The sequence below is a fragment of the Mesocricetus auratus genome, unplaced genomic scaffold, assembly GCF_017639785.1.
Source record: "Mesocricetus auratus isolate SY011 unplaced genomic scaffold, BCM_Maur_2.0 Super-Scaffold_100025, whole genome shotgun sequence".
In the NCBI taxonomy this organism is placed as follows: domain Eukaryota; kingdom Metazoa; phylum Chordata; class Mammalia; order Rodentia; family Cricetidae; genus Mesocricetus; species Mesocricetus auratus.
Window position 1 is genome coordinate 15,872,491 of NW_024429206.1, and position 26,426 is coordinate 15,898,916.

At 55.4% G+C, this 26,426-nt stretch overlaps 1 protein-coding gene and 1 pseudogene across 24 annotated transcripts in view; both read right to left on the reverse strand.

The window, feature by feature from the left end:
* Ncor2 (nuclear receptor corepressor 2) overlaps positions 1 to 26,426 on the reverse strand; it is a 159,201-nt gene that overhangs the window by 44,252 nt on the left and 88,523 nt on the right. For 23 of the 24 annotated variants that reach the window (XM_040731477.1, XM_040731485.1, XM_040731484.1 and 20 more), the window contains 6 exons: positions 24,519 to 24,697; positions 21,080 to 21,134; positions 19,103 to 19,201; positions 8,574 to 8,719; positions 7,437 to 7,609; positions 5,615 to 5,677 (listed from right to left, as the gene is read on the reverse strand). In XM_040731477.1, the coding sequence (XP_040587411.1) occupies positions 5,615 to 5,677; positions 7,437 to 7,609; positions 8,574 to 8,719; positions 19,103 to 19,201; positions 21,080 to 21,134; positions 24,519 to 24,697 (715 nt within the window). The remainder of the gene's footprint in view (positions 1 to 5,614; positions 5,678 to 7,436; positions 7,610 to 8,573; positions 8,720 to 19,102; positions 19,202 to 21,079; positions 21,135 to 24,518; positions 24,698 to 26,426) is intronic. The other variant, XM_040731479.1, reaches the window with a different exon arrangement.
* LOC121133989 lies at positions 11,660 to 18,748 on the reverse strand (annotated as a pseudogene).

Genomic DNA, 26,426 nt, shown 5'->3' on the forward strand with positions numbered 1-26,426 from the left:
ACCTCCACCCTCACAGCCGCTTTCTTCCACTCACTTGCAAAACAAAACCTTCCCAGAGCAAGAAGGGAGATAGATTCCCATCCCTGCCCTGGGTCTTCCAGCCACAGCCTCCCTCCTTAAGAAGTGCTAAGCCTGCGAGGGACTCAAGGGATGATGTGTGGTCACTGAGTACCAGTCACCCAGAGACTTACAGTGTGCTCGGTGGGGCACAGCGAGCCCCGTGGAGGGCATCTGGAATGACCTCCCTTTGAACCCGCCCTGGCCACCATCTTATCCTCCAATCTGCTTAAAACCACAACAGAGGTACTCCATACCATGTCAGACACATACGAGATTGTCAAAAGGGCGTCACCTAAGGCCATCTGCCCACCTACAGAACCACAGATGCCCTGGTCTGCAGGGTCAGAAAGTCCCCAGCGCCTTGGCTGGCTGCATACATGGAGAAGGATGTCTCACCATGTCCTCAACCATACCACTTTCTCATGGGCAGAGCAGAAACAGGCTTGCCTGGGAACATGGGGTCATCACTAGGGTCATTCACTATCCCTTCCCAGCAAGGAGTCAGATGCTGACCCAGAGTGAGGGACATCTCCTTTAGGACAATGATGAGGGAGGGATGGGAGACCACAGCCAGTCCCATGTCTGGCCATACCTGAGTCTGTACAGGAGCCCTGCTTTCTCCTGGGGAATCATCGCAACACATGCGAGGACATGAACCTCCAGACATGCTCCTCCGGGGATATCTCCACCCCTCCTCATCTGCCCACTTGGGCAGAGCCTAGCCCTGCACTCACGGCCTCTGAACTCAGTGCGCCAGCCTGTGGCTAGGCACACTACCCACTTGGCCAGACTACCTCACTGCTGTGCACAGGGCCCTCTAGGAGACACACACTGTATTCTTGGAAAGGTCGGCCTGGCCTGGCCTGGCAATGGGGACAGCATGAACTCTTACAGAACAGTGGCTGAACACCCCCCCCCCCACGAGGTCTAGGTAATCAACCATGAAAAGATGAGACCAGACCACATCCACTGGCAGGCTGGGCTCCCATGGGAGGGTGTGTCTACTGAGCAGAGCTGCCATGGCACACTCGCCTCCATTGCCTGACCTGGAAATGGCATGGGGTGCCCCTGGTCTAGACAGTAGGGGCATCCCTACCCTCGAACCACTGGCTCTGCCTAGGGTCAGAACTCCAGGCCAGACTAATGTCTCCTTGGGGAACTTGCGGCTACTGGCCCAGTCCTGCAGGCCCCTCCCTCCACTGCAGCCCTTGTCCTAAAGCAGGCAGAGGGCCAGGTCCCTGAGTCTACCCAATTCCTTAGGGGGCGGCTTCCTGCTCAGGTCAGGCCCCACCCAGTGTGAGCTCAGGAGGGCGGCACGCTCCCCTCAGCGCATACCCCACACAGAGACCCTGGACCATCTGGCTGCCAGGTTCCCGGTCCATCCATCCTTTTTGAATGATAGCCAAACTCCCAAACTCTGCCGCTGTCACCAAAGCCACCGTGGCTCTCCACTTCTGCCTGTCACGTCCTCATTGTCTGGGTTGCTAATATGTCTCGCTTGAGTGCACTGTCCCTGACACAGGGCTCTCTGCTCCACTGGCTGCCCTTCCTTCCTTCATTACTTGGAAAAAGCGGTAGCCCTGGGGACCAACCCAGTTAATCCCCTTACCACTCAGCCCCGCTCTGCAACTAGACAGCCTGGGTTCCCATGACAGCTCCCCCACTTCTCAGCTACGTGATCCTGGGAAGCACACTCAACATCTCCGGGCCTCTTTCCACAAGAGTAGCTGCCTCAGAGCGTGATGGAGAGGAAATGCTTTCCTCCATAGTAAGCTTGCCCTCCACCTGTGCCTAAACAACTGTTTGGCAGGCTATGCTCCTGTACTGCACCCCCAGGACACAGGCGAGATCAGCCCCATAATACAGGCACCCACTCAGGCCAGATTCCATAGGAGACAGAGTTGGGACTCCCGTCCAGCCCGAGTGCCCACCGTACGCCACGGGCTGCACACATCTGGCCCCTTCTGCCTTGATGATAAACCCGGAAGGCAGACCTACCTGCCTGCCTCGTTTTAGATAGAGCAGATAAAACTGAAGCAGACTTGAGGAGGCTGCCAGAACAAGGAGCTACAGAGGTGAGGCAAAGGAAAGGGGCCAATATGCCTGAGGCATCAGGGCCTCAAGGTCAACTATTGACTGTTTACTGATCAATAACCACATGGATGTGGCTGAGCTGGACAATAGCCCCAACACAGGCTTGACTCCCTTGGGCACAGGGGAAAGGGCCTGAGGAGGCGACAGGGTGGACAGAGGGGCAGGGTGGCTATTCTGACGGGGTGGGCTGACGAGAAGGAAATCTGTGTCTAGGTGTGGTGATGCATTTTAGTGGTAGCACTCTGGAGGCAGAGGTGGTGACCTCGTGAGCTCAAGGCCAGCATTCACTACAAAGAGACCCTGTCTAAAAAAAAAAAGAAAGGAAAGGAAAGGAAAGGAAAGGGGGAGGGGGAGGGGAATCCGGATACATAGGGGGAGGGGCGGCGAGGTCAGGAGAGGATGGAGGCCAATCTTGTGTGGCCACCACCTGAAGTGGGTGCAGAACCTCCCCTGGAGGAACACAGCCCTGCCCCCACTCCAACTTTACAACTCCAGCCCCCTGAGCGAGGGAAACATTTCCTATTGTGTTGAAGTCAGGCACTGACTAGATACTGAGATGAAGAAAGTGAGCAGTCTGAGATCACACAGACAGGAAGTTCAACCAGGTTTCCCTCGGCTGGGCTCTTCTGCAGCTGTCCTCACAGCTGGCCTGTGGAAGGATGCTCCGGCGGCTCTGGGGACACCTGGCTGCTTACCTGCCTGGGTTCCCTGAGGGCCTGGTTCCCTGTAGGCTCCCACCCCACACTGGGCCAAGGATGGGTGAGTACCATCTGCCTGGAACACAGCTTGGCTGGGGTCATTTTCCTCTCTGAGTTGTCAGCGCTGTCTCAGCAGGGTACTCTGGAACATTCTTAGCCTCTCACCCCCACAGGCAGTGGAAAAGGAGCTACCACGGGCTGCGCGCACCTGCCTCCTCGCCCCCGCCTCCGGAACAGCCATCAGCAGCCACTGCGAGCAGGCATAATTGTCCAGATTGCTGTAATTCACAGCAGCAGCCCGCGCCGGCGCTCACGGCGCTATTTCAAATGTCACTGAGCAAGGCCAGTGCACACGGGCCCAGGATCACTGGGGACGAGCTCACGGCGCTCCCTGCAGGCCCTAACCTTGAGACGGTGGTATCAGGGCGCTCCATCCCAGCTGGTGAGTCATGCCACCCTCCTCCCTGATCTGCCCTTCCAAAAGGAAGAGAGAGCAGCCTCCTGGAGTCAGGCAACAGCTATGAGGCTGGTGACAGCATAAGAATACTTGAGGGGCTGCAGAAGCTTTAGGATTCAGGGGAAGGTGGGTACCCCCCCAGCAACTAAACAGTCAGTACGCTGAGACCCACATGTGGATAAAAGCAAAGCGGTCACATGGTATCCACAGCAGCATGCAAAGCCCAAGGCAGAGACACCCACCACTCTGTCACCAGCTGAGCCCATAGACAAAGTGAGTATGTGTGTGTGTGTGTGTGTGTGTGTGTGTGTGTGTGTGTGTCTCTCCACACTCCATGTGGTTCACGTAGCTCTGCAGCCTTCATAGTTTCATAAGGAACCCTGAAAACAGCGCTAAGTGAGTGCAGCCAGGCGTAAGGACTACAGCGGCAGGAATCATTCCTGTAAGTGTCAGGGCGAAATGACTTCCAGCCACAGACCGGAAGTCCATTAGTGCTGCCTCACCCTTGGACTGATGGGCAGGAGGGGCCGATAATGGGTACGGGCTTTCCATCGAGGGTGTGGGGAGTTGAAGCACACCATTGTGAGTATATATAGGTGTGTTTTGTTTTGTTGTTTGTTTGAGACAGGGTCTCATGAAGCCCATGCTGGCTTCCCACTTGCTACGTAACTGAGGGTGACATTGAACTCATTCATGATCCTCCTGCCTCTGCCTCCCAAGTGCTGGGATGACAGGCGTGTGCCACCATGCCCAGGTTAAGTCAGTGGTCAAGTCTGTGACATATACTCTGCAGAGATTAAACCAAGGGAATCAGACCATTACGTAAAGACTCTTTAGAATTCATACCACAAACCACAATGCAGACACATACACACAAAAACCAGAAGACCTAGCAACATAGTCTCTCTGGGGTGACGGCACACTGTACCCAGCCGGCAAGAGACGGTGTCACAGAGCCCTGCAAACAGATTCCCCCTTTGCCTTCCTGAGGGATCATCCTGCCAGCAGGCCAGGCCCACCCAGGGTGAGGGAGGGAGCAGGCCTGGAAAGACACTTACTCCAAGTTGGTGGCTGCTCTCAGATGGTGTGGGACACTCCTGCTGGGCCCATTAGACCCTCAGCAAACCCCATGAGGACCAGGTAGTGGTTATGTTGGCGCTCCTAATAAAAGCCATCAGTTCCCACCATCCACACAGCATACTGAAGACCCGCAGCCGCGGCAGTCAGGGGGACAGGGGCAGGGTGTGAAGGGTGAGGGACAAGCAGCCTGGGCTGGCTCCTGACCCTCAGTATTTCACCTCTGAATCTATGGAAGACCTTTAGCCTCGTCCATGAAAGGGGGCAAGGACAAGAAGAGGACAGGAGCAACTTCCTGGACAGATTTCAGGGTAAGTCCAGCAGCTAAGGCAGGAGACAACTGCAGTGCCACAGTCAAGTGATCAGGTGGCTCTGTGTCTCTCGGGGGGGGGGGGGGGGGGGGGGCGGAGAGTACACAGATGCTCACAGCTGCTAGCTCTGGAACTGTCAGTAAAAGCCATCCATCCTGAGACCCTTAATGCCTGGCTTTCACTCCTTGCAGCCATCCTGGATGGCACTCCTATCTTAGGGACACACAGGTAAACTGAGGCCAGAGCTAGGGCACCAAGCTGGAAAATGAAGGCCTCAGTCATGCTGAATGTGGTTTCAAGGCAGGTTTTGATAATGTCATCAGGGCAGGGTTACCAGGGGCATCCTCTCAAAGGTCAGGTTCTATTGTCAAGGAGGTGCTGGGGAGAGGGGTCCTGTTTAGCCAGCCGGGTGACTGGGAGGTGTCAATCTTGGAGGGTGTGATGGCCTAGCCCAGCCTGTCATGTCACAAGGTCACCAGCAGCTCAACACCAACAGCTGGTGACATCCTGAATTTGATGTAGACAACTCCCATGACTGTCCCCAGGGCTGCAGCCCCACACACTGTGGAACACAACAAGAAAACCCGGACACAAATTCCAAATGTTTGCAGAGTCCAAACTTGCACCCAGCGGGGGACCCCTGGGACCCTGTATAAGAGCAACGCGCACACTCCCGTGATGACAGAAAGCCCTACAGTGCCACTGATGGCAGTGAACTGACTCCGCCAGGCACCTTGTCCACTGTCCTCAGGTCCCCCAGCGTGGCTGGTCACTCACAGAGCAGACCCACCTTCTGGCAGGTCCCCCGGGAGCTCTGAGGAGCCCCTGCTGCAAGCCAGATGCTTCAGCAGCCTCGCGAGACAGACATCCCAGTGCCTGGGACAAACGGGTCCCTGCACACCACCAGGGCACCTTACCTTTCTTTGCTGTCTCCATCTCTTCCTCAGTCCAGCGAGAACTCTCGTTCATCTCCATGGAAGCTGAAAGGGAGACAAGGCAATCGGTGAGAGTCCCACAGAGTGTGCTCCCTGCAGGCGGCTCTGAGCCAGCAGAGGCCTTACTACAGTGCCTGATGCTCACACTAGGGGGCCGGGTGCTATGCACAGGAACCCCACAGTCCACTGTGCAGGGGCGAGCTGAGATTCCCCGTTTGCAGACAAGGAAACTGAGGCGGCTAGGCACTGGGCCCCAGCTTCTGCCTCTATATGCACTTTGCTAGAAAGTGGGGGCCCAGCTGGGGACATGGTCACAAGGATGAAGAGGGATGGTGGGCAGGGACCGCAGGTAGACAGGGGCCCCTCCCTCCGTGCACAGCGCTCCATGCCACGCCTCCTCAGGTGCTACCCTCCAAAACCTAGAGTCTAGATGCCCACAGCCCTGCTCCAAACACGACCATCAAAATGGCTCCTCTGCATTCACCCAAGTCCCATGAGCGACATCACCATGGCTGGGGACTCCAGTTGTGCTGGTGACTGTTACAGTCTCCCCAGTTTGTCCAAGGACAATGAGGCCCCTCCAAAGGGGCACAGCCAGGCACAGGTTTGGGCAGAGGTAACGTTGTTTGGTCTACATACTACTCTCCAAACGCTCCCCGGGTGGCCTGCCTGGAGCCCAACTACGAGCCCCCACTGACCGGGGGGGACCACGACGACACGCTGCTGGAAACTGTGCTCTATACAAACTGAAGGACAGAGAGTCAACACGTAGCTCAAGGCAGGAAGGGAATGGACAGGGTTGCCTCATGGCAATCTCTCCACTCCTGCTGCTGAGCCCTAGCTACTCCTGGGCCTCACAGAACCCTGTCGTTCCAAGGCCACCCCCAAGGGAAGCGTCACAGAACAAGGGTAGAAGATTCTGGAGCAGCCAGAGATGCCTAGCATAGGCCAGGCGCTACAGAACTCTCCTACACAAGGCATGCCTCTGGAAAACTGCCACCAAGTAGCAGCTGACACATGCCCACAAGAGTCACACAGGATCTGTGGCCAGTGGGGCTGAGTTCAAATCCCAATTAAATCAGTGACTTGGGGTAAGGAACACCACCCCAGCAGCCTATAAAATACATAAAGTAAAGGCCCAAACCACCTGTCTTGGTCTGTGGGGCCCTAGTGGGGTCTCTCAGAAATAAAACAGGTCTCCCTCCCATCGCTTCATCTGGGAAGAGACCTGCCAGGCAGCCAAGAGGAGCTGCAGCAGAGGATAAGCACACACTGCTGCCCCTGGTGACTACCCATGGAACTGCAACTCAGTTCAGTCTATTGGCTGCCTTTGTATCAAGAGGAGGCAGGATAAAGCCCCTCCAGGACAGAAAGGGGAACCAAGACCCACAAAGGTAGAGGTACCACTGGGAGACTGGCCTCCTAGCAGGTAAACTCACCCAGTTCATCACCCAAGGAAATGGCCACATGGCTTCATCTGATTTAACACAGCAAACCTGGCCTGGGTGGGGGAGGGGTGAATGTTACAGCCTCTTCTGGGTCCTAAGCTCTGCCTGTGTGCAAGCTCTAGGCTACTGGAATCTTACATTCTTTTGGGAGTAGTTTCCCTCTGTGCACGCGCAGATGCTGAGGCAGAGAGAGAATGTCCCAGGTCACAGTGAGCTCAGTAGCCAAACGCTTGGACCTGCTCCAACCACAGTGACCCAGGCCCTCAGCTACAGGGGGTTCACTCCAACTTCAAGGACTCCTAGCAGGAGCCAGTCTCCCTGTGCCCCAGCCCCTCCCAGGGCCCAGCCCTGCTCACCCAGCTCTGAATTCTGCTGCGGGGTGGTAGCCTCTTCATGGTTGGCTTCGTTGGCCATGGAGCGGGTGATGCGGCCTTTGCGGCGGCCCTGGCTGTTGGCAGTTTTGCGGCCTTTAGAGGTCACAGCCTCTTTCTCATCGTTGTCCTCCCCAGAAGTGTCGTCTGTTTTCTCCCTGCAGTCATGCAAAGGAGACCAGGAAGGATCAGCCAGGGCTAGAAACCCCAGGTCAACTGGGAGAGACCACAACTAGAGAAAGGGAAGAGGTGGAGCCGGCCAAAAGAGGGCGCTGTGGGCAGGAAGAGCTGTGGGCAGGCAGCCCTCTGCAGGGCAGGGAGCCCCTCCAGGTCATCTGACTCCATATGTCACAAGCCCGGACTCAAGAGATACTCACTGACACCAAACCGGGGGGAGTCCCGCTACAGTCCTTTGAGACTCCCTATGCCCCCTTTTACTAGCCACAGAGGACTTAATTCTGGGCCTCCACAGAGCAATCTGTCAGGGCGCCCAGGACACATGCCTGGGGAATAGCAGCCCAGCTATGTGTGGGTGGGGGTGACGGCACATGACCTGGAGACCCAGCTTCTCAGAAGCAACTGGGGCAGATTTATCGCCTCTGTCGTCCATTCATCTTCCTGAAAGATGCTGGCTGGAGACGCAGAGACTGGGGGGAGGAGGGGGAGCTGGGGGGGAGGGGGAGCTGGGGGGGCTGATGTGCACCAGCCCATCACAGGCACCTGCGCCCCTCCACCTTCTCCCACTAGCTTGGGGATGTCAGGTGCCGACGGGATGGGGCTGACTACGATGGTGGGGGCAGCCAGATGCTTGCATCCATGTCGTCCTCCCAAGGCTCTTCAGCCCACTCTCCCTCTTGGACCACAGGGGCCTTGGGGGAGAGGCAAGGCTGAGCGCCAAAGTGGCTGTCTGGATTTATGAGTCCAGGAGCAGGCTCAAATGAGCAATCAGTCTCCTAGGTCTCTGGGGGGGTTGCGGGGAGGGCAGGGGCGGGGTGGGGTGGAGGGAGCAGGGGCTGAGGCTTCCGGGAGGAAAGGCCTGGAAGAACTGGCAGGGGCTCCAAACTGGCGCCAGGCTCGGCTCCCCAGGGCCCAGGTGTGAGCCGCGCGGCTGCAGGGCCTTACTTGCTGAGCTCCTCTTTCTCGTTATCCACATCCTGCTTCTCCTCCTCCTTGTCGGCCTCCTTCTCCTTCTCCTTCTCCTCTTTCTCCTCCTGGCTGCTCCGTGCCATCTGCTGCTGTTGCTGTTGCTGCTGCTGCTGCTGCTGCTGCTACAGTCCAGGGAGCAGAGGCAGGAGGGAAAACAGGAGACAGGTGAAGCTGGGGAAGGGAGGGACGGGGAACGCAGAGGTCGGGGCAGCTGGGAAGCCAGCCAGGAGGCAGAGTGAAGTGTGAAAAGCACCATGCCTTGACACAGGCTCGATTCCCGCCTTCTCCACTGAGTCCAGGGGAGGGACACCTGCAGAAAGGCCTTGGGGAGGGAGGGCAAGGGGACAGCAGTGGGGTACAGACAGGCACCCCAACACGAGGTGTAGAGGGAGAGGAAGGGAAGGCTGCCTCCATTGTCCCTTCCTGGCAGGAAAACAGTGCTACACCTAGGACCCTGGCTTCTGCAGGACTAGACCACACAGGGGGCAGACAAGGACATCGTGGCACATCGATACATAGAGGAAGAGTCTGACTTGCACAGTCACCATGGGCTCTGGAGACTACACTGTCTCCTCTGGATAATCAGAATCACCCTCTCTAGTACTAAGAACCCCATGTTCTCAAGGAAGAGGGGCCAGGGCAGCCATCCTGCCCAGAAGCAGCCACGCCTGACTGCTGGCTCCTCGCTGGGCACCAGATGTCTGTCAGCCAGTCTGGGCCCTGCTTTCAGACCCTAACCCTTCATACAGCCCGGGGAGAAGCCTCACTCTGGCAGACAGAGTTCCCTGAAGCTGGCACTGAACGGGTTTTCTGTCAGTTCAACAGTGCCCCCTTTCCGTGTGCTCAAGGTAAGCCATGGAAAAGTGGGTTCCAAACAAACTCAAAGAGATGAAAGACAGTCCAGGAGGAATCCCTGCCGCCTCGCCTGCACTTCACAGGTGTCAACACATCTGGCCTGAGCTGCTGCAGGCAGGGGCATGGTACCCAAGTCACTCAGCTGCATCTCCCATACCCACACGGAGGGACTGCTGCCAAGCCCAGGACCCAGACCTCATTGCCCATGGCAAGAACCCTAAGAGGTGTTCCTGCAGCCCAGGCTAAGCCCCTGTAGATAGGGGTGACGGCAGAGGGCACACTGCCCTGGTCAGAGATTCACTTTTCTGCATAGCAGTGCCTTGGCCTGAATGAAACCATGTGCTTAGCCCCTACTGGCTCCTGGGAGATTGAAGTGGGTGCTGGGCCGCTAGGACCAGCTGCTTGAGGTTAGCAAATCACAGAGCCTGTGGGGCTGGCTGGTAATGCTGGCCACCTGTGCCTAGGGCTCCTGATGCCAAAGGCTGCCAAACCCTAACCTCACCAAGACCACCATGATTCCTGGCTACAGGCAGCATCAATATTTGAAATGTCCCAACTCAGAAGTAGCGTGTATACCTGTAACCCCAATACCTGAGAGGGAGAGACAGGAGGATAGTTGCATATTAAACAGGGAAGCCAGGGCTACAGAGTGAGAACCTGTCTCAAAACAAAACCATGTAAACAAAAGCAAAATAAATTCCCAGGTTGCTCCAGAGCATCCCTGTTACAGACTGGGACCTTAGCCTGACTGGCAAATTCTTCTCTAATGGCGGGGGAAAGACTTCAGGCTGGACAACCCCTAGCTCCAGGGCACCCATGTGGTTTGGCTCTTCCACTATGTGAAGAAATGGGAATGGTCATATGCCAATAAAACTTTATTTACAAAAGCAAGTGGAGGGGGGGGGTCTGAGTTTGGCTGCAGGCCAACTCTAGGCTAACTCTGAAGCTCCTTATATCCACCTAGCCCCTTGCAAGTCTACTGCTGGGGTCCTCAGACCATCGAGGAAAAACTTCAGGGTGTCTGTACTGCAAGGCAGAAGGGCTGCCTGGGGAGAGACTTCAACCCCAGCTTGGAGGTCAGGTCCAGGAGAAGCAGGATTAAAACGCCACCATCCCCCATGACTCCCAAGCTTGCAGTAGCAAGTAACAATCTATCAGTTATGGTCTGGGTAACCATGTGTGTCCCGCACCCCCAGATCACAGCACTGTGGAGATGCTGCACAGGGAGCTGCAGGTGTCTGTTCATGACAGCTGTAAGGACAGATGCCAGCTGACAGCATGCCTGGGATGAGACTGTGTCCTCTCATGCCCTCTGAGCTTGCTCTTCCTACCAGGCCGGGTATCACGCTTGTTCTGAGAGTAAGGACAAGACACAGAGAGATAAAGCAACCCATCCAAGGTCACACAGCATTCCTTAGCAGAGCCTACAGCTAGATGGGGCCTCCACCACAGCCTTGGGGACTCAGGGTTAGCCGACCAGCAGTGCACACTTCATTCCTATTTCTAACAAACTCCTGCCTACCAACGGGTCACCAAGGCCCCCAAAGCGTGGAGCCCAATCCTATAGCGCATGCTCTGAAGGGACAAGGCCAGGACTGAAGAGTTCTGAGGGAGGCCAAAGGGAAGACCTTCATGGGGGCACAAACACAGCTTTGCCTGGCACACATCCCCAAGACCCCCCTGCACGAGGAAGCAGCCTTGGCAGGAACCAGCCCTGATTGGGTCTTCAGAGGTCCGTGGCGGTCAAAACCGAGGAGAGGGTTTTTGGCAGCCACTGGCTTCCGTCCCAGCACCAAACGTAAACACAGGAGAACTTGTCAATTCACAGCTATACTGACTGACACACACACAATCATTCACTCATTCAACAGTGTACTACCAAGAACCAACAAACCAAATGCCCCAGCAACGGCTTCCTGTGCAGGGAAAAGGAACCTGAGGCTGGATGGGTGACAGGAAACGGGGTGAGGGGTCAGAGCAGAGGAAGTACATAGCTGGGGTAGCCCCCCTTATGCCTGGTCTGGGTATCCCACCCTCCCTCCCAGAGAAACACAGCAAGGGTGCAGGCTTGGCCTTAGCCAGGGTGTGCTGAAGCTATCTGAGTTTGTGGAATAGTGAGGTCCAACCATGATGCATGATTGTCATTAACAGAAACACATGCCTTGCGGATGGTTTGAGACCGGGGGGGGGTGCTGTTTTGTCTTGAGGCAGGGTCTCGCTATGTAGCCCTGGTTAGCCTGGAACCTGCTTTGTGGATCAGACTGGCCTCGAACTCTCCCTCGCAGGTGCTGAGACTAAAAGCCTGCACCACCACAACAGGCCAGAGATGAACTTTTAAACACGAGGGGCTATGCCGTGAGATGCCTCCAAGGTGCAGCTGTGTGGCCACCGCGGTCCAGCTAGCCTAGGACTGTGAGGTCATTCCCGCTGCTTGGAGAGTGAGGCAGGAGGAGAATGTGGTGTGTGCTCCTGCAGCCCTCTGAGGCCCGACATGAGTAAGAATTTACATAGTGGCACTTCATACACACCTCAGAGGCTCCCAGACCTAGCTGTTCACACTTTCCTGAGCTGCCTGTGTGAAGATACATAGGACACATGCCCGGGAGTCCGTTTGTCATTTGTGGTGGCCCAGGGTTGGTTTTTTCTCCCCGCAGAACTTGGGATGGAGCCCTGGGACTTGGCACCTCTATGCTGTACCCCCAGCTTCAAAACCCCATTTTAAATGAACTGGGGGCTGGGGTGCTGGCTAGCTTAATGTCATCTTGACACAAGTGTGGGTCAATTAGGAAGAGGGAATCTCAACAGAGGAAATTAGAATGCCGTGTGGACAAGCCTCGGGAGGACCCAGGCAGCTATGGGCGGCGCCACACCTGGGCTGGTGGTCCTGGGTGCTATAAAAAAAGCAGGCTGTACAAGTCATGGGGCACAAGCCAGTGAGCAAAACTCTCCATGGCCTCTGCTTCAGTCCTGCCTCCAGGTTCCGGTCTTGAGTTCCCGCCCTGGCTTCCCTCGGAGATGGACTGTGCCGTGGAACTGTCAGCTACAATAAACCTGTCTCTCCCTGGGCGCTTTTGGTGACGGTGTTTAGCACAGCAACAGAAACCCTGACTGAGACAGTGGGCAAAGAAAGATGCTTGCTGTGTAGGCATAAGGACCTGAGTTCATGTCCCAGCACCAATATCAAAAGCTGCACACAGCTGTGTACACCCATAACCCCAGTGCCGGGGATGGGGCAAAGGACCACGACACAAGATCAGTGGGTTTGCCGACCACCAGCCCACTTCCAGGCTCAGCTGGAGACCTGTCCCAAGGAAATACAACAGTAGGATAGAGGGGACACCTGCCAACCTGTGTACAGAGAGAGAGAGAGAGAGAGAGAGAGAGAGAGAGAGAGAGAGAGAGAGAGAGAGAGAGAGAGAGAGAGACAACGCCCCCTAAGCAGAATCCTCCCCTGTCACCAGAATAAAATCTGTGGGCCTTACCACACCCAGGACATCATTCTGGCTCCATACGGTAGCCCGCCCCCACTCCCTTATTCTACTGTCCCTTTGCCTGGCCAAGTCCTTCTTACTGCTCAAGTCTGGCCCTCATGTACCTTCTAGAGAAGCCCTTAGGGTCAGATCCCTGCTCATGTAGCCCCCGAGGACCTCAGCAGTGCTCCACATCACCTCAACGTGGCTGTCCAGAGACTGCATGTGCCTCGCTCACAGTGAAGTCATCAAAACAGACCCAGACATGGGCAGCAGGGCCTTCCCTGATGGGCAATCCCCGCTGCTACTGATCTGGAAAGCAATAACTGGCTCTTGGGAGCACTGGGGTGACATCTGTCCTAGAGTGATGGAGCATGTCCAAGCAGCACGGACACTCCCCAACTCCAATGTGCTCAGTTTGGGTAGTGGGAGGAGCTGAGCCTTATTATGTTGTGTGTGCGTCCCGGTCTTGAACCATCCTCATTTCCCATGGAAGTGACCCATCTTGCTCTACACACACAGTACAGGCTCTCCAGCCTCCTGGGCTTCCCCACTCAGCATGGAGCTGGGCAGGAAACCAGGGATGTCTGCTTAGCTGGGCCTGAATTGACACGGTCTGCCTTGCCCAGAACATGTCAATAAAGCAGCTACCCGGCCTGCCACAACCCCAAGGAGCTTCGAGCCCTAGGCTGGAGGTTTCTTACTAAGGTCTGAGAACACAAGCACATTCCCTCACTGGTGACCAACAAACCAAAGGGCCTAGCCAGGGCTCTGTGGCTTGGTCTGACACCCAGGCCTGTCCATCAGTCTCTGGTGACCTCACAGTCAAGGGGTAGCTAGCTGGTCCTCAAGGAGAAAAGCGCCAACCATACACTGCCCTGGCCTGTCTGGAGCTGCCATAGAACAGTCTGCTGGTCATATTGCCCCTGGGCAGGCAACCTGGACCTGGCTTGGGAACGAGGCCATCTGCCCCTTGGCAAGCCACCAGAAAAAGCATGAGGGTGAGAGAGGAAAGGTGGGTGAAGAGGTGAGACACACGGGGTCACAGAGACAGGGACAGACGGAAGGCAGACAGACACACAGAGAGAAAAGGGGCGGAAGCCATGAGCGACCAGCATGCGTGGCCAAGCCAGGAAGAGCACGGTGAGACAGAGGGTCAGAGGGGCAGCTGACAGAACACCGTGGGCCAGGAAGTGAGGGCTGACACCAGCGAGGACAAAGACCTTCACCACCAATGTCCCCCTCACCAGGAGAGGGTGGCCTAGCCCACGAGTCCAGGACAGATTTTTCCTGTCTCATGATCTGTCTCTGCAGGAAAATGCTCCAGGAGACCTAGTCTAATCTCAGGGACACGTCTGCTCAGTCATAGGCCCCTCACTACCACAGGAAGGTCACAGCATCTGTCTTCTGGCCATGGCCGGGCATCTGTGGGCTCTGGGTTTAGGACGCAGAGATCACAGTGTTTTGACACCACAGTCTGGGAGTCTCCTCAGGGCAGACCTGTACTAGGGACCAGGAGTGGCCATCAGACTGCTGCCCAGCCAATGGGGCAGCTTGGGGGAAGGTGCCAGAGAATGGTCCTGACCCTGCTCCCGAGAACGGATGAGGAGGTCACTGACCCCAGAGTCTACACCTGAGCCTGCCTCACCCTAGGTAGAGGCCAGAGAAGCTTCTGGAATGGGAGTCACCTGCCCTGTTAGCTAAGCAACAAGGAGAGTTTGCCATTCCCAACAGTCAGCTACGCTCCTCACCCATGGGCAGCTGAGGTCAAGAAAAGCCTCCCTCTTTCTTAGCCCAGAAGACAGGCAACCATTGGCTAGGTGCGCTGAGAGCTGACAGGCCACTGGTGGCCACCACTGATACCAATGACTTCCATGAGGACCTCTGTGTTTTCTAAGTGTGTCCACTGAACAATCAGTGACACAGGGCAGGTGAGGGACAGATAGGGAGGACGGTTACAGAGGTCCAGGCCAGGATGGATGTCTCAGGGCATGTGGAAGACACTAACATGGCAGACACCTCCAAGAGACCTGGCCAGACAGCCCTGCAGGGAAGCACTTGCTACCCTGTCCTTCGCCACCTCAGCCTATGTAGGGACACTAAAGAAAGGACCCTAAGGATGCCTGAGGCTCACCCTACCCTCCTCCCACAACCTTGCTCTCTGCTCAAGGACTAGTCCCCAGGGCTGAGGCTCTCAGAGTCGCCAACAGCAGGTTCTGAAGAATCAGAGAGCTTGGCCTGAACAATCTGACCACCAGAGAAGGGGGTAAACCTGAGAATCTACACCTCCACAGACATCCATCCCAGTGTGTTCAGAAGGGCTGAGTGCTAAATGCCCAGATGTCCTAGGGTCACTTCTCTGCCTCTGTTCCTCTCAGTTCAACCCCACCAAGGCAGATAAGGAGAGAAAGCGGGGCCGGGGAAGGGAGGACACGTGTGTGGGCCAGGCAAAGAGGCAGCCAGCTTAGGAAATGCAACTTCTCCAAGGTGGCATGCAGGACGTGGAGTTTGGAGAGGGCTGCTGGCACCTTAAACACTTGGGAAGTCCCACCTGGTGATTTGTCTACCTTGACACTCTTCCCTGGGGAGTCTGAGAGTGGGGATGGCTTACTGGGATTCCCAATGTCTTCTCCAGGAAGCACTCAATACATGCCCTATCCACCAAAGAGCCACCTCCTGGGGAGCCCTTGGAGTGGCATTTGGTGTGCTGACAAGTGTGGCTTGGAGCCACAGGCACCACAAATGGGCCATCCCGGCCCGGGGATGCGCAGAGGGGGAGGAACAGTGTGAGGGGGAGACCAAGACGGCACAGAAATGGGCAGAGAGAGATGGCTTAGCAGCTCCTGGAGGCACAAGTGGAAACAGGGACCAAAGAGAAGATGGAGACAGCAGCACCACAGGACACAGCCACATTGGGCGGGGACACCCTCAGGTGGGAGCAGTTTTCCACCCTTAGCCCTGTTTCAGTGCAGAGCCCAGCAAACACAGTCCCTAGAGTCTACAGCCTAGCGGCAGAGCCTCACACGAGACGCAGCAGCAGTGTGGCTGACCGGAGACCACAGGTTGGTCCCACCATCAAATGACTGCAGCAGGACAACCGCCTTCCCTCAGCTCCCACAGTCAAAGGAGTGAGTCTGCCCCTGGTCTGTCCCCCGTGTGTGCCCCATTATCTATACTCCCAGCTCTCTAGGTAGAAAGGGAGTCACTAAGGACTTCTCAAACTGCTGAACCTCTGTCATTATGGCTACTACAGCTCTCACCAGCAGCAGCAGCAGCACTGTGGTGACTTAAATGAAATGGTCCCCATACCCTCAAGCATTTGAACACTTGGGTCCCAAGCTGGTAGCACTGTTTAGGGAGGCTTAGGCGGTATGGCCTTATTAGAGGAAGTGTGTCACCAGGGGCAAGCTTTGAGACTTAAGAACCACCTGCTACCCCAGTTTGTTCCCTCTGCTGGGAGTCTGTGGCTCAAGATGTGAGTCCTCAGCTTCCGGCTCCCATCGCCACGTCTGCCATACCTCTCTGTCACGATGGACTCCTATCCCTCCTAAAATGGTAAACCGGAGTCAACTTGTTCTTCTGTAAGTTTTTGGTCTATGAAGGCTTTTTATTTGTGTGTTTTACATCTCTAGAAAAAGAATCCCAGGATTTCCCCTCCTGTGTGTGTTTTTTTTTGTTGTTGTTTTTTTTGTTTTTGTTTTTTGTTTTTTGTTTTTCGAGACAGGGTTTCTCTGTGGCTTTGGAGGCTGTCCTGGAACTCGCTTGGTCGTCCAGGCTGGTCTCGAACTCACAGAGATCCGCCTGCCTCTGCCACCCGAGTGCTGGGATTAAAGGCATGCGCCACCAACGCCCGGCTCCTGTGTGTTTTCGTCTTGCTTCTTCATGGTCCATGATGCCAGCTGAGGCTGTCAGAACAATGAAGCCAAACAGACAGGGCGGGAGCAGACTGTTCTGCCATTTTTCTAGGTCTCTGAGCTGCACATCAAATCTAGACTGATCCCTCCACACTTGTTCAACCTGCCTGTGAGGTTCACCACTTTTTTCCCAGCTCGGTGGTCATTGGTGATTTCAAATTCACCAATGTAACCATGCTTCATCACCACAGTTAGAAACCGAACGATAACTTTGGAGCAGGGCCTGATGAGGACCTGGCGTTCGCCTCTCTTCTCGGAATTCCAGCCAGGACATTCATACGCACCATGGTGACGGCACGGAACCAGGCGGCAACGGTATCTTATCACAGCAACAGAAAGGTCACTGTCACTGCCATCACTAACATCACATCACCACCATGACCAACATCATGACCACCATCACCAGCATTACCATCAAAACCATCATCTCCATCAGTAACATCATTGTTACCACTGCTGCCATCATCATCACCAGGGATGTAGCATCCTCTACTCTCTATGGGACTGGGAACAGAGATTTAAACAGGGCCCCAAGTCTCCTTAGACCCAAAGCCTCCCACAACCTCACCACACTTTCTATTGGTATCTAACTGACCTTTGGTCCATCAGCCTAGAAAATTTCCTGAATGCAAAAATTCCAGCAAAACCTCTAGCATACCCACGGCTCTGTGCCACAGAGCTGTGGAGTCACACATCTGTCAGAAGCATGAGAAGGCCAGCTCACTGTGGGCACATAAAATGAGCTGGAAAACCACAGTCACAGACCAAGTCCAGCCATCCTTCAAGTTTGGAATGGACAGAGACTCCGCCCCGGGTGTTCCACTGAGCATGCACACACAAGTGTGTTTGTGTCTGTGTGCACATGTCTATGCAGGCCAGATGTCAATCTCAGGTCTTGTTCCTCAAGAGTCGTCCACCTTGTATTTTGAGACTGGGTTTCTCTCTAGGACCTACAGCTTGTTGATCAGGTAGGCTGGCTGGCCAGCAAGTCACGGGATCCTCCTGTCTACACCTCTCTTCCACTGGAATTACAAGTATGTGCTACCATGCCCAGCCTTTGGTGTGAGCTCTAGGGAATGAACGTGGGTTCTTATGCGGACATAGCAGGCACTCTATCAGCTTGCTGGGCATTCTTCTTGGGGTGTTTCACTTGTCTCAGCAGACTGGCCTCCCAGTCTGCGTTCTGCTTAAGTTAACTGGGAGGCACCTGTTTTGTGGGACAGCAGTCCCTGCTCTTGATGGTCCAGCCCAATATACCAGGGGGCCTGAGCTTTGCCAATCTGGGAGAGGAAGGTGGCCAGCACACAGTCTCTCTCTGCCTCCCAAACACCACACTCCCAGAATCCCTGGCCATTGTGTACTAGGGTCCCATGCATTGCCTGCATTTACATAACGTCTTCCAGAGATCAGCCAGCTTTTCCTAAAGGTAGACAGTGACACTGTAGGCTGCAGGCTGAGCAGTAATGGCTGTGTGCCAAAAAAGCTTTATTTACAGAGACAGAGAGCAGAACTACAAGCTGCCAGCTGCTGGCACTCTAGGCTCACTCTAGATACCAAGGCATGAAACCAGCATGGTGACCACTGGCTATTTCTCCTCTCAAATATCCATTAATGAAGAAGCAGAGTTCGGAAAGTTCCGTGGTTCACTCCATTGTCCTGGGCAGCCTTGATTTTGAAAATGTGCTCCCCTCCTTAATTTTTTTTATGTGTATGGGTGTTTTTTCTGCATGTATACCTTTATACCATGTATGTGCCTGATATCCATGGAGACCAGAAGAGGACATTAGGGACTAGAATTATAGATGCTTGTAAGCCACCATGCAGGTACTGAAAATCACACTTGGGTCCTCTGTAAGAGCAGCCAGTGCTTTTTTTTTTCCTTGTTTGTTTCTTGAGACTAGATTTCTCTGTGTAGTCCTTGCTGTCCTAGAACTCTGTAGACCAGGCTGGCCTCAAACTCACAGAGATCCACCTGCCTCTGCCTCCCCAGTGCTAAGATTAAAGGTGTGTGCCATTATATGCAGCTGTTGCCAGTGCTCTTAACTGCTGAGCCATCTCTCACCCTGAAATGTGCCTTTTAACCATTAAGACTACGGAACAGGGATGTCCCCACTAAGACAGAAGCAGCTAATCTGTTCCCATTCTGCACTGCTAAAATCCCTCTTCAAGTCAGATGCCATAGAAGGACCCCTAATGACACCCAGCAAGTGACCCTTGAATGCAGCGGCCTAGGCCCCAACGCCACGCAAACCACACCGTCTCTTACCTGACCCTTGCCTCGGCGCCGGTAGCTCCGCCTCACCAAACTCTTGTAGTTTTCATTCTTCTTGGTCAGGTAGTAATAGAGGACACACTCAGCCACTGTCTGTGGGACAGAGAGAAGACGCTGAGGAGTGTTGCATGGAAAATTCAGAGTAGGAGCCAGGAGTCAGAGGCCTGAGTTCAAATCCTAGTTCCTCTGATGACAAGCTGGGTGACCCTGGCCAATCTCAACCAGCTTGTGTGTGACATGCACAAACTGATCGTGTTCACCAAGTGTGTTATTCTGAGAAACACACAGGACAAAGCCTGGTGTGGAGTGACAGCACAGAGTCACAGGCTATCCACACAGGCCCTGTCCTTCAACTGTAGGTAATAGTGATGACACCCCAATAGGCCAGCTCCCACGGAGAACAGTCCTCAGGTACATAGAGCTCCATAAACCCAGCCTATGCCACACAGGGCTCTGTGCTCCCTCCCTGACACCCCAGGGTCCTGAACAATCTCTCCCAGAACTGAGGCATCAGGGACAAGAAGCGTCAATGGATGCATACAGGGGCGGCTGTGTCTGAGATGTCCAAGTCAGAGAGACCACGAGGACTCTGGAGTGGGACAGCCCCAGCCATCTATACATCAGGCCACCCCTGGAATGTGTCGTGAACACTGTGCCCCCAGGATCCCCCAAGCCAACCCTTGCCCGTACCCATGACCCACCAGAGAAACCGTGTGCCTGCCAGCCCAGGCAGGTGCTATTGGCCTGGCAGCGAGTAGTAAGATGACGAGCCCAACCTAGATGTCAACCCAATTGCTGTCACACTGCTTCACCCTATCGGCCTTTAGCAGGCAACTCGTGTCCTAACCCAGCTTCATCTAGGCCCTCGGAGTGCCTCTCCGCCTCAGATTCCCATTCTCTACCCTCCTCCGCATCCTTGCTCAATCTCCAATTTCTGAGGCACCCTGGCTCTACGGAACCCTAGCCTTCACCGAGGACTATTGAGCCGCCCACACTCAGGAGGACACATTACCAGCCAGGTAGGATATTTATAGGGCTGGTTCCCAACACTGGTTCTTCAGGTCCTGGATCCCAAAGGGTCCCAGAACATACCAGCCCCCACAACAACAGATATAAGGAATGATCACTGTCTTTGAAAATAGCTCTCTGGATCCTGTGTCCTACCTCCCACGGGCTGCCCGCATACCTGGGACTCAGGGCAGGGGGCCAGCCAGGTTGGTGGCTGGTGGACATCCCACTGCTGAGGAACTAAACACAAACTGCAGCCTCAAGGGCGGGCTACGGTAGTTTGGGGTGCCGGGCCCACAGAAGCAACGCCAGCACACAGTCAGTCAGCACTGCCACATGTCCACGCCAATGGCTGGTCACGTGCTGTCAGGCAGCCTAGCGTGTGAGTTAAGGCCAGATAACTGCCCTCTGGTGACAATGCCACTCCTTGCCAACAGGAGGCAGAGCTAAAACAGGACTGCTCCAGGCTCAGTTTTAGGGGACAGGTGGGATTCAAACATCAATTCCGCATGAGGGCTTATTCACAGTGATAGAGACATTTTAGCCACACACCAGAAATAGTATCCCAAGTGTCAGGAATCCCACAATACCCACGGCCTGGACTCAGGAGGTCATTCCACACAGAGTCCTGGATGCAGGCCATACCTGGCCACAAGGCCTCAGTTGGAAGGTGGCAAAACTCTCAGAACTGGCGCCCACCCCAGTGTGCTGGGCAAACAGCTAAGTGATGCCAGTCCCCACAGCCTTCCTGAACCGCCTGGGATTGAAGCCTGAGGCTCCTCCCCATCCCGGGTGGGGCCTGCATGGTTTTTCCCCCGAGGAAGGAGGAGACAAGAAAAAGATGGAGCTGGCCAGGGAGACAGAGGAGGGGCATGGACTCCACCCAGCACAGATACCAGCCCTGGGGAATGGATGGCAAGCCGGTCTAGTGCCTAGTACTGCCAGCCAGGAAAGGATACTCACCTTTCTCTCCAGGAATGAGGCGATCAGGCCAAAGTTCTTGGGGTGCTGCATGAACCTGGGAAAGGAGAAAGACAGGCGTTGAGGCCAGACCGAGGTTGAGGGAGGCCCCACAAGACAACCTAAGCTGAGAGTGCCCGGACGCCTGCCACCCCAGCCTGGCTTGGCGGGCACCGCCCCACTAGCAGATCTTCAGGGCGTGGGAAGGGCTGCGGGGCAGGGACCAGGGTCCAGGGCGTTCCTCTGAGTGACTCACTGGCTGTAATGCCTTTGAAAATACATTTGTTTGTCTTGCCGCAGGCTTCCAGGAAAAATGAGGACACGGCATTCAGCTTGCCAGTGGGGTCCCCCCCCCCACCAGATCTGTTTTTGTGTCTTTCTCCAGCTGGGTCTGAGAAGCTGGGCCTGGTCTGGTCCGGCCTAGCCCAGCCTATGCCAAGCCTGCCTGGATGAGGCCAGGCCAGCCAGGTGATAAGGCCTCCCGAGTACTGGACCAGAGCCTTGGATGCCCAGGAAAAGCCAAGAGGCTGGAGCCGCAGGGGGTGGCGGGAACTGGCGCCAAGCCACCAGCTTCCTGCGAAGGCTGAGCATTACTGGGAAAGCCAGCCAGCTGAAATGTCAGGGCCAGGCAGCCAGGCAGCCTTGGGGGTGGGGATAGGGTCAAGGCCTGCTCACACCCCAGGGGTGCTGAGTGGCGTCACTGGGCTTGTCCCCTTGTCTCTAACAACTTGCCACCACCCCGGTATCTCCTGGGGCAGAAATGGCTGCCAGCAGCACCGGGTGGTTCCCACCAGAGCCTGGCCTGTGTTGGGCTGCCCCGCCTGGCCTCCAGGTGGCCGGGCAGCAGGCCAAAGGCCCCTCCCGCTCCCCCCGCCAGACACTGGGGAATCCGGAAGGGCCTCTTAGCTCTTCCCAAGGAAGCCATGGTAGCAGGGCGGCAGGATGGCGGGCTACTCTGCCAGGGCCCCGCCTACCCAGGTGGCAGGCAAGCCTGGGGCCCCTACTCTTGCCCTGCAGGCAGTAATGGTCCCCAGGACACCAGGGATCAAAGCTGAGACACTTAGGGCACTTGTCCCTCTTCCCATCTCCAGTTCACTGGAGACAGGTAGAACCGGGCTTGACGATACAACTTGTAACCTAGCAACTCAAGAGGCTGAGGCAGGTGGACAGCCAGATTGAGCTACAGTGAGTTCCAAACTAAACAGGGTAATTAGGTGAGACTTTATCTCAAAAGTTATTATAAAAGAAAAAAATTAAATCAAGTGGCTCAGAGGTAGCCTGTCCTCAGAGGCAGGCACACACGAGGTCCTGGGTTCAGTCTGGCACTGGGCACTTCATGCCGCTGCCAAAGAAGCATACATGCCGTTCTACATCTATGGTTCAACTAATCCCAGGTCAGTAAGGCTCCAAAAGGAAGTCACCCATAGCAGTACATGCCTAGATTCCCAGTACTATGGGTTGAGGCAAGAAGTCCCAGAGTTCAAAACCAGCCTGTGCTCATAAGGCTGCACTGGCTTAAAGGCAGGCCATGGTGGCTCATGCCGGTGATCCCAGCATTCAGGAGGCTGAGGAAGGAGGGTCAAGACCAGCCCTGGCTAGACAATGGGTCTGAGACCAGCCCAGGCCATGAAGACTGTGTCTTAAAAACAAAGCAACTATCACAAAAACAAACAAACACCAGGCAATAGAAGTTTTACACATACATAGGTATGCACACGTGCACACAAACCACCTGGCCAAGGAAAACCATATTTGGCGTTCCTGTGTTACAGTCTCTTAAATAGCACTGAGTAATGGCTGTGACTGACCCTGTGATAAGCATGGGAACACATGGCTCTTATACAAGTCATCACCCTTTCACATAAGGGACAGGGGGAGCTTTTTGTGCTAGGGCTCTTAGGATCTCTCGGGCAGAAGTGACACCAGCAGTACCAGGTCGGTTCCCCCAGAGAGCAGCCTCTGTTGGGGTGCCCTGACATGAAGCCCCCATGGGCACTAAGAGGACACTGTATGGCCGTGCCTATTTTACACAGGAGGAAACTGAGGCTTGTCATGCTGTTGGTAAGTGGAGGAGCACTTGCTATCAGAGCCTCGAGGCCTCCATAGAGACCAGGACCCCTAAAAGACCCACTTAGTGAGGCTGCATCTTGCATAGACAAAAGATACACCGGCAGACATCAGCTATGGAATTACCAGAGTAAATCACCATGCCTGAAGAAAATTAAAATACCCAGGAAGGTCCAGTCACACAAAACACTCCCAAAGTGCTTGGCCTACCAGGGGAGCTGGGCCTCAGTCACCTCAGGACCCATGACTGTCCTTGGCCATATCATACAACATACAAGACAGAGAACAGGAGTCCAAGATACAAGCCACGAAGAGACCAAGGACAGGAGCCCCTGACCTGAGCTGCCTGTGGGAGCAGCTCCTCAGGTTATGTTCCCTGCTGACCTGTGCTGGGGACATGGAACTCACTCTACCACCCCTCTGAGGATGTTTTGTGTTCCTGGGGCCAAAGGCTCCTCTGAAGACTGTCACTTGTGCCTAAGCACTGTGCAGCTACCAAGCCTTGTCTGTGATCTGGGGTGGGACCAGCCTGTTGTCCGACGCCATTCAAAGGGCAAGTACAGCCTGGCCCTAGACAATCGTTCCCGCACTAGGCATAAGGAAAAATTCTGGGGCAGACAAGGGCAGGAGGGGAAGCAGGTCAGCCTCACAGGGACCTCGCTCCCAACAGGCCCTCCTGGGCAACATGCAGGCCTCTGCGCCCACCTCACTTTCCACTTTCTTGCCTACTGCCCTGGTCCTCTCTGAGGAGGGGGTTTGGCCTCTAGGTGGAGTGTTTGCAGGACACTGTTTCAAATAACATACCATGAAACCCACCACCTCTCCTAGGCTCCCCCCCAAAAAGGGATGTCTCTTTCTGCCTAGACACCACACCTCAGGAGCTCCACACTCATCTCCTCGAAACTGTCACTCAGAAGCTTCCTGGAGTTTTGGTTTGGTTTATTGAGACAGTAGACCAGGCTGGCCTCAAACTCAGAGGTTCACCTGCCACTGCATCCCAAGTGCTGGGACTAAAGGTGTGGCCACCACAATCCACTGAGCTTTACCTCCTACCAAGCCCTGTTCCTGTCCTGGCTGCCACACACACAGTCTCTCCATCCCAGCTGGTCAGCTGTACCCTGCCTCCACACATGCAGCTCTGTGGTCCCTGTTAGGTGTCTTCACCTCTCTGAACCTATGTGGGGGGAACTGCCTGGTTCAACACTGTGGGAGACAGATGTCCATGGAGATGGAGGCAGAGACAGAGGCCAAGGACCCCAGTGTGCCACCGGAGCAGGGAAGAGTTCTGGACTCTGGACAGGCTGTCCCTGTGACTAGGGTGTGAGAACAGAGAGGACACGTGCAAGGATCCCAGGCAGCCGTGGAGGACACTCACTTCTCACGGAAGGTGTCCCTTTCCTGCTCACTCCACATGTTGGTGACCTGTCGGTCCTTGTACACCTTCATGGGGTCGTCCATGAGCCCGTTCATGTTGATGAACTTGATCCTCTGCTGGTCCGCATCATACAGCATGGGCGGGATCACCGCCAGCTGACGCATCTGCTTCTCCAGGTTCTGCAGCAGAGCAGAGGGTGGGGTCAGAGGGCAAGTGCAGGGCCTAGCAGGTGTGTGTGTGGGGAGGGGGGGGGTGTCCTGACCCTCGGACATTCCTGGGGGTGGGGGGGTAAGATGATGAATTAACAGCCAGCAGTGGCTGGTGCTGGGATGTCAGGAAGGCAGAGCTGTAAATCCTGTGCAGAGAATGAGGCCTCATCTGCAGCAAGAGAGGCCATGAATCTCACAGCCACCAAGGCAGTGTAATAAAACACTGTGGGGGCAGAGACAGGGCATGGACCAGCCCGGCTCCACACTCACGGGATGGCACACGTCCGAGTTGGAGCCAGGAATCCAGAGCACAGCACAGGGCATGCAGAGAACCTAGCACCTTCCTGCCTAACCCTCACAACCAGAACTCTGCATCATGCCCTGGGGATGAGGCCTGCCCTGTACTTCTGTGGCCGCCTCGCCCGTCCATGTTAGGGTAATGCCGCTGACTGTCTACTGACCAGCATTTTCTGATTCCGACCCAGACTCTGCCTCCAGCCTTGCTCTACTAATGGCTCCCCCAAGAGGCGGCGGCAGCAGCACTCTTGTGTGGCTAGGACCCAGGGAAGGGTCCAATGTGTGCGTGGGCAAAGCCACCTTCTTCCTGCTTCCACAGAAAAAGAAATCCACGTCTGCATCCTAGAGATGCGGGTGAGGCTGCCACATCAGTGGGACAGGTACTGAATCCAGCCACATGTTCGCCAGCAAAGACGGCCCCACGGTTGCAGCTCGTGGCTTTTCAAGTTCTGCTTTCTGTCCACAAAAGAAGGGGAGGTTTCCCAGCAGAACTATGGCAAAAGGACGTCACTTCGAGGCCAGGCATCTGGGGATGTTACACTGCGGTGGGGTGCAGATCCTGAGCTGGTTAGGCTGATAGGGACTGTCCCTGCATACAAGGAGACAACTTCAGCAGCCATACCGGGTGCATGCTCACCTCTGGATGGACCAGGACTCTTAGCTCGGAGAACAGCTCTAATGGTCACTCCACAGCCCCAAAGGTGTCACTGACTGCTCTGTCCAGCACCCCATCTTAGTTTCCATGTAAACAACCTCAAGGGACCCAAAGGGATGGCGTGCTCTGGCCACCTCTACCGGAAAGTAGAGCCACTGGGAAGGAAGCAAGGGTCAAAGGGCACATGGCATTCTGGGTTCACTGTGGTGCTGGTCACGGGGACAGATGTCATGCTGGACACCTGGCCCACAGCCCAGAGGGCCCCACTAGAGGCGAGCATCTTCTCTGCTTCATGGCCTCCTCTTGCTGGGATGGTGACTATAGGTGGGGTCACCAATACTGGCACTGTGCCCCAGGAAGGACCAAAGGCTGGAAAAAAGGCTTCTATAGGCCAGTCCTCAGCTGGCCCCACCTGATCCCAGATGGCCAAGGTCAGCCAGCAGAGATCATGAAACACGCGGTGGGAGAAGAGTGAGGGGTACCCTATCCCTGTCTTCCAACCAGACTCCTGATGCCCTTAGCTCTGTTCTGCCAGGCTACGTTTCACAGTTTGCTGGTATCTCTATCAACTCTACACTTTGGGGGACAGGCATGGCCTGGCATGGCCACTGGCTGCCGGCGCGCCCACAACCCCCCACACTGGTTCTGACACGTGCCCACAACTAGTCTCTGGATTGAAAGCTTTGGCTTCCTTTCCTGCCGGCACCTGCCGCTGTGGCCCGGAACACGTGGGAGGGCCACGAAGAC